General features: G+C 39.4%; 1 protein-coding gene across 2 annotated transcripts in view; it reads left to right on the top strand.

The window, feature by feature from the left end:
* Nucleotides 1-8,385, top strand: part of MRPL9 (mitochondrial ribosomal protein L9) — a 97,652-nt gene that overhangs the window by 76,775 nt on the left and 12,492 nt on the right. The window contains exon 2 of one of the 2 annotated variants that reach the window (XM_079958466.1): nucleotides 4,575-4,677. In XM_079958466.1, coding sequence (XP_079814592.1) covers nucleotides 4,579-4,677 — 99 coding nt within the window. In that variant the 5' untranslated portion in view covers nucleotides 4,575-4,578. Of the gene's footprint in view, nucleotides 1-4,512; nucleotides 4,678-8,385 lie in introns of those variants that run through there. The other variant, XM_079958465.1, reaches the window with a different exon arrangement.

An 8,385-nucleotide genomic window follows, 5' to 3' on the forward strand; every position in this document is an offset into this window, starting at 1 on the left:
GCAACTGGGCTGTGTCACAAGCATCATTGTGAGAGGCCACGCCCCCTCCTGGCCACACCCAGGCGAAGCTCCTCCCACTTCTGGGTACCACAGCATCCTCTCCCTCATAAGCACACCTGGCTCTGGGTCCGCACCAAATGGGATGCATTTAAAGCACATCCAACACACACATATCTGGCACACGGCTTCCCCAGGAGGATCATGGGAGCTGTAGTTTCCCTCCCTCACAGAATCCTTGGCAAACTACCGTTCCCAGCATTCCTTGGGGGAAGCCATGTGTTTGAAATGTGCATGGGTGTGCTTTAAATCTATGGTTTGGGGCTGCCCATAGTATTGCCCACACTGACTGGCAGCTGCTCTCCAGGGTTTCAGGCAGGGGTCTAAGAGATGCTGGAGACCAAGTCTGGGACCTTCTGCAATAATAATAATAATAATAATAATAATAATAATAATAATAATATTTTATTTATATCCTGCCCTCCCCAGCTGAAGCTGGGCTCAGAGCGGCTAACAACAGTAAAATGATACAACATTCTAAAATCATTTCATTTTTTTCTATGCATTTCTTTTAAAAAAACCACTGAATTATCTTCAGGGGCGCACTCTGCGCACACTCAGAGACACGTTGCCCTTCCTTTTTGAAGAGACTCAGTTCTGTGGGGGTTGCTGGTGAGAGAAAGGCACAGCGTGCTTGTTGTCAGGCCCTTTGTCCTTACGACTTTTAAAATAAATTTTAAAATCACCTTTCTGCTGTACTTGCAGAAAGGAAAGGAGAAACACACTCGGTGCATGCTCAGAGGCCATTGAGAGCACCCTGCTAATTTGGAGGATGAAATTAATGGACTGTGCAGAACTGGACAAACTAACAGGAAGGATTCGAAATCGGCGGGACCAGAGATTCACAGAAGACTGGAGTAAATTTACGGATTATTTGAAAAGTATTTGTGAAGATCAGACGATGTTTGTAGGTTTGCAAGAAGATTTGTGAGGAGTATTATTGGAAGTATTGCAAAAATGGATAAGGGGGAGGGTGATTAGTTAAGAAATTTAAAGGTAAAATAAAGTTAAGAAATGCATAAGAAGTGATTAAAACGGTGGATCATCAGAGGTGCTGATGGAAGTCCAAAAAGATTATATAAGTGATAAAGTTTTGTGGTACGTATTATAATTTATATGTTAAAATCGGACTCGGACGTAAGATCTCCGGGCAAATGGTTTTTTTTGAGTTGATGGACTTATGGTGGGGACTGACACCGGGAAGGGGGCATGGGTGGGTTGGAAATGGGAAACTCAAAGGATATACAATATAATTTGCTTTTTTGCTTTTTATTGTTTGTTTTTTTATGAGAACCGGGAAATTTGTGGAAGGGAATCGTTTTCAACCTTAGAGAAATGTCTTAAGAATAAATATTGATACATAGGTCTGAATGAGAGTTAAGATTGTATAAAGTAAAAGTGTTTTTTTTTAAAAAAAAATAATTAAATTGTTTAAATGAAAATAAGGTTGGAAGGATTTGCAGAAATAACGATTTGAACTAGAATACAAAAATGGGAGGTGCGAGGAGGTCAAGGAAATAAGTTAAGGAGGAAAGTTTTGTAAAGGTTTAAACTGTTTCCTTTTGGGTTTTTTTCTAAGTGAGTGTATTTTCTTTTTTGATGTTGTTATATTTTTTGTCTTTTGTATTTTTTCTTCTTTTCTCTTTGTAATTCTTAAACTTTGAATAGATATTATTTTTTTAAAAAAAATATATATAATTTATATGTTAAAATCAATCAAAAGTATTATAAAAAAAAGAGAGAGCACCCTGCTAATTTGTGACTTTTGTGACTTCCTGCTCCACCAACGTGGACGGATGCAGTCCAGACTTTGGGATGCATCAAACAGCGCCCCCCCCCAACATCCTACCCCCCCCCACCCACTCCCCGTTTCAAGCAAGAGCTGCTATCCTAAGGACTAGAATCTTGTGGTCTTCTCACTTGGTAGCCTGCCTGGAGCCCAGAGCCCAATAGCAAAGCTTTCGGCTTCAATCATGAGGACTAGGATCTTGTTTCCCAGTATTTGGAGCCGGCCCACAGCCCAGAGCCACTGGTCCAGCCTATTCAAACCAAGGGAGGGCAGATCAACCGCCCCATTACTCACCAGGCTTCTGTGCTGGGCCCCAGTTGCTGCCCCCTTTGCCCATCCTGCGGGCACCGCACCACGCAGCCCAACCGCACCGGCGTTTAGGGCGTCAGTAAATAAATTTAATGATGATCATGGTGGCAATAGAAATACGAAGAAGAATAATATTAATAAATTTTATTTATACTGAGGCATCTAATCATAAGCTTGCATTTTTATTAAAGTTTATATGTTTAATCAGGGCTTGTATTTTAAGAATGAGCTTTAAAATGTTCTGTTTCATGCCAGGCAGAAGACCAGCTGCCTAAAAACCTTGGCAAGATGTTTTACTCCTAGACAAGGGGCCCCCCTGATTTATAGCAGAAAACAATTCTCAAAGTCGTAAAAAGGGAATTACAGGCTGACAGCCAAGGTTACACTGACCCTACAAATTAAGGGTTGATAAATAGTAAAATGAGCCATATCTTCTTCCTAAGGTTAAGAAGGTCAAGAGCAGTGAAAAAGCATCTAGCTGGCAGAAAGAGAACATTTTTGGGAAGTCTTTTCTAAAGCTGTTTCTTTCTTAAACTAAGATCCTTTTAAGATTTCTTTTCCTTTTAAAAGGTTGTTTATGTATTAAATATATTAGTTTAAATATAATTATGCAAAGGATTTAAGAAATGCTAGATTCTTATTTCATATAGTTGTAAGAGTTGTAACTATCCTGAAATTAAGTCAGCCACCAGCCCCCCTTGCCAGACAGAAGACGCCAATCGAGCGCTCCTGATATATGGTTGTCAGGCCTTTTGTTTAGAAACCTTCAAATGAAGGAGATCTCTCAATGTTGATGTGAACTCAATCCTTGACATATGCTTAAGATAAAAATTCAAGATTAATCATCTGTTTTGGAAGGCAATAGGGCAAGGAGGGCAAGAGGTGAGCTGGTAATTAAGATTCCTTGTTGAGACACATGTAAGATATATTACTACTTATTTGTCATTTATAGATAGAAGAATATATAGCTTTTTGTTTCCCATAAAAGGGCATGAGGAAATGGGTGTATCTTTTGTGATTGGTTCTAGCAAACAGCCAATAGGAATTTCAACCAGGCTGATTGGACAGAGGCAGCCACAGGAGGAGCAAGGGGGCTGGATTAAAGAAATATAAGTGCTGGCCAGAATGGCAGGAGGCCAGGCCAGAGCTTGGTAACCATATACCACTGTGCCTCATATTTATTTGTCTGACAAATAAATTACTATTTTAATTTCTCTATTGCTGCGTTGAATATTTCATTCCAGCTAAGCGTTAACCACAAGCAGGGTGCTACAATACCTCGCCCTCCCCAGCCAAGTCAGGGCAGCTAAAACCAGGTATAAAAACAACTGATTAAAATACAACTTAAGATTAAAATACAACATTAAAATTCAGCCTCATTTCAGCAGAAACTCAAATCAAAAACTTTTGGGGGATAATAGCTAGTGAACTTTTTTTTGTATAATGATTTTTATTGATTTTAACATATCAGTTATAAAATGTACCACAAAACGTATCACTTATACAACCTTTTTAGACTTCCATCAGCACCTCTGATAATCCACCGTTTTATCCACTTCTTATACAGTCCTTAACTTTATATTGCCTTTAAAATAACTAGTGATGGAAATGGCAGAAATGACGGGCAGAATACGAGATCAGGGAGAAGAGTTGTTGGAAGAAGATTGGAATAAATTTAAAATCTATTTACAAAAACATTGTAAAAATTTTGAATGTTGATGACATTGAAATGAAATGAATGGGTTCTAGTAAAAAAGGTAAAATATAAATATGAAAGAAGGGATAGATAATAGATGAAAATTAGGAACAAACAATATGAGAAGAAAGACAATTAAGGATAAAATTAATAAGAAGGAATTTGCTAATTAATTTCAAATTGGAATACAAGAAAGGGGGCCGCGAGGAAGTCAAGAAAATAGGCTTATGAATGGTAAGAAATTAAAGAGAGTGTTTTAACTTTTTCTTTTTTTCTTTTCTTATGTGTTAACTGTTTTATTATATTCTGATGTTTTTTGTACGTTTATATACTTTGTGTTTTTCTTCATGTAACCTTTTTCTTTGATAAAACTTAATAAAATATCATAAAATAACTAGTGAATATTAATCGATTACTCAGCCTTGGAAATTTTTGCACTCTGTGTATGCTCAGTGGCACTCTTGACACGCTTTTATTTTTTGGGGGGGGCGGCGAGGGAGGTGGGTTTTTGCTACCGTGTCACGATAGGAAAGAGAGAGAGAGAGAAAAAGGAGTAAATAAATCCTGGGGGAAGGAAGCGTGCCCGGTGTGAGTCTTCCCCCACCCCCGCCGGCTCCTCCCTCCCGCGCTGCCCGCCCCGCGGTCGACCCACCCCGGCGGGCGGAGCTAGGCGAGGCCGAGGCTTCTGCGGGGCCTGCGCGCGGCGAGGCGCGTGAGGGGAAAGGCGATGCTGGCGGCGGCGGCGGCGGCGAGGGGCCTGATCCTGACAGGGGCCTCCCTGGGGGTCCCGCTCCTATGTAGGGGGCTTCGCCTCTCGGCCCCCCTGGTGAGGAAGGAAGGAAGGAGGGGGGTGAAATGTATGGGGGGGGGTGAGAGAGGGAGGTGGGTGGCGGGTCTTTGGGGAGAAATATTTTAAAATATTAGATTTTGGGGAGAAATAGAGGGGGTGGGGGGGGTCGTTGCTAAGGGGGCGAAAGGGGGTGATGCCTATCTAAATGGAGGCCTTTAAAACGAGGCTCTTTTTTTTGGGGGGACGGAGGTTGGGGGTCATTTCAGAGTCGCTTTGGGGGCCCCTCCGAAAGAGAGAATTATTTTAAAATATTAGATTTGGGGAGAAATATAGGGGGTGGGGGGTCGCTTCAGGGAGACTGCTAAGGGGGCGAAAGGGGGCAGGAATGCCATGCCTATCTAAATGGAGGCCTTTAAAACGAGGCTCTTTTGGGGGGGGCGGAGGTTGGGGGTCACTTCTTTTTCTTTTTTTCAAATAATGTTTTTTATTAATTTTCATCAAGAAAAATACATATCGCATCACATTACAACAAATTTTCTCGTTTTTGGACTTCCTTCAGCCTCTCTGACAATCATCCAAATTAAACTTTTTAATTACGCATTTCCTAAATTTGCTATTGCCTTTTTTTAACATACCCTTCCACACCTGTTTTCCTTTCTTACAGTGTTTCTTAGGTTTTTACAGAGCTTCTTTAAATGCCACTAACATTATTTCATTATCGCTTATATATTCCCAATACTCCACTAGCTAGTTGGGGGTCATTTCAGAGTCGCTTTGGGGGCCCCTCCAAAAGAGAGAATTATTTTAAAATATTAGATTTTGGGGAGAAATATAGCTAGTTGGGGGTCATTTCAGAGTCGCTTTGGGGGCCCCTCCGAAAGAGAGAATTATTTTAAAATATTAGATTTTGGGGAGAAATATAGGGGGTGGGGGGTCGTTGAGGAGACTGCTAAGGGGGCGAAAGGGGGCAGGAATGCCATGCCTATCTAAATGGAGGCCTTTAAAACGAGGCTCTTTTTTGGGGGGGGCGGAGGTTGGGGGTCATTTCTTTTTCTTTTTTTCAAATAATGTTTTTTATTAATTTTCACCAAGAAAAATACATATCGCATCACATTACAACTTTAACAAATTTTCTCGTTTTTTTTAAAAAATAATATTTATTCAAGTTTTTTGAATACAAATGCGTAAATATTAAACAACATTACTTATATCATAACATAATTTCGTCGCTTCTTTGGACTCCCTCGCATCTCCTGCTCCCACTTACATCGTTACAAAAAAAAAATTTCCAAGCAAATTACCCACTTGTTTACAATCTTATCTCCGCTCATTTAAATAGAATTTAGCAATTCTCCCAAAAATTTATATTTTCCTTAATCTCACTTATCGTCAAAATCAGATCTAATTCAGTGGTGGGCAGTTATTTACGATCTAGCATCCTTCTTAAGATTCAACCAAATTACAATACTTTTGTAGATAAATCTTAAATTTCTTCCAGTCTTCTTCAACCCTCTCTTCTCCCAGGTCTCGAATTCTACCAGTCATCTCGGCCAGTTGCATATAGTCCATCAGCTGCATCTGCCACTCTTCCAGTGTGGGTAGATCTTGCGTTTTCCAATTCTTAGCGATAAGTATCCTTGCTGCCGTTGTTGCATACATAAAAAATGTTCGGTCCTTCTTTAGCACCTTCTGGCCGACAATACCCAGAAGAAAGGCCTCTGGTTTCTTAGTGAAGGTATACTTAAATACCTTCTTCAACTCATTATATATCATTTCCCAGAAAGCCTTCACTTTAGGGCAAGTCCACCAGAGGTGAAAGAATGTTCCTTCATGTTCTTTACATTTCCAACATTTATTATCAGACAAATGGTATATTTTGGCAAGTTTAACTGGGGTCATGTACCATCTATATATCATTTTCATTACATTTTCCTTCAAAGCATTACATGCAGTGAAGTTCAACCCAGTGGTCCACAACCTTTCCCAGTCCTCAAACATAATGTTATACCCAATGTCCTGTGCCCACTTTATCATAGCCGATTTAACCATTTCATCTTGTGTATTCCATTTTAACAGCAAGTTATACATTCTTGAAAGTACCTTGGTCTTAGGTTCTAACAATTCTGTTTCCGATTTAGATTTCTCCACCTGGAACCCTACCTTTTTATCATTTTTAAAGACTTCTTTAATCTGAGCATAATGTAACCAGTCTCGCACTTTATCAAATTTTCTCGTTTTTGGACTTCCTTCAGCCTCTCTGACAATCATCCAAATTAAACTTTTTAATTACACATTTCCTAAATTTGCTATTGCCTTTTTTTAACATACCCTTCCACACCTGTTTTCCTTTCTTCCAGTATTTCTTAGGTTTTTACAGAGCTTCTTTAAATGCCACTAACATTATTTCATTATCACTTATATATTCCCAATACTCCACTAACTAGTTGGGGGTCATTTCAGAGTCGCTTTGGGGGCCCCTCCAAAAGAGAGAATTATTTTAAAATATTAGATTTGGGGAGAAATATTATATGGGGTGGGGGGTCGTTGAGGAGACTGCTAAGGGGGCGAAAGGGGGCAGGAATGCCATGCCTATCTAAATGGAGGCCTTTAAAACGAGGCTCTTTTGGGGGGGGCGGAGGTTGGGGGTCATTTCTTTTTCTTTTTTTCAAATAATGTTTTTTATTAATTTTCACCAAGAAAAATACATATCGCATCACATTACAACTTTAACAAATTTTCTCGTTTTTTTAATGTATATTTATTAAAGTTTTTTGAATAAAAATGCGTAAATATTAAACAACATTACTTATATCATAACATAATTTCGTCGCTTCTTTGGACTCCCTCGCATCTCCTGCTCCCACTTACATCGTTACAAAAAAAAATTTTCCAAGCAAATAACCCACTTGTTTACAATCTTATCACCGCTCATTAAAATAAAATTTAGCAATTCTCCAAAAAAATTATATTTTCCTTAATCTCACTTATCGTCAAAATCAGATCTAATTCAGTGGTGGGCAATTATTTATGATCTAGCATCCTTCTTAAGATTCAACCAAATTACAATATTTTTGTAAATAAATCTTGAATTTCTTCCAGTCTTCTTCAACCCTCTCTTCTCCCAGGTCTCGGATCCTGCCAGTCATCTCGGCCAGTTGCATATAGTCCATCAGCTGCATCTGCCATTCTTCCAGTGTGGGTAGATCTTGAGTTTTCCAACTCTTGGCGATGAGTATCCTTGCTGCCGTTGTTGCATACATAAAAAATGTTCGGTCCTTCTTTAGCACCTTCTGGCCGTCAATGCCCAGAAGGAAGGCCTCTGGTTTCTTAGTGAAGGTATACTTAAATACCTTTTTCAACTCATTATATATCATTTCCCAGAAGGCCTTCACTTTAGGGCAGGTCCACCAGAGGTGAAAGAATGTTCCTTCATTTCCTTTACATTTCCAGCATTTGTTATCAGACAAATGGTATATTTTGGCAAGTTTAACTGGGGTCATGTACCATCTATATATCATTTTCATTACATTTTCCTTCAAAGCATTACATGCAGTGAAGTTCAACCCAATAGTCCACAACCTTTCCCAGTCCTCAAACATGATATTATACCCAATGTCCTGTGCCCACTTTATCATAGCCGATTTAACCATTTCTTCTTGTGTATTCCATTTTAACAGCAAGTTATACATTCTTGAAAGTACCTTGGTCTTAGGTTCTAACAATTCTGTTTCCAATTTAGATTTC

The sequence above is a fragment of the Podarcis cretensis genome (assembly GCF_951804945.1).
Source record: "Podarcis cretensis genome assembly, chromosome: 16".
In the NCBI taxonomy this organism is placed as follows: Eukaryota; Metazoa; Chordata; class Lepidosauria; order Squamata; family Lacertidae; genus Podarcis; species Podarcis cretensis.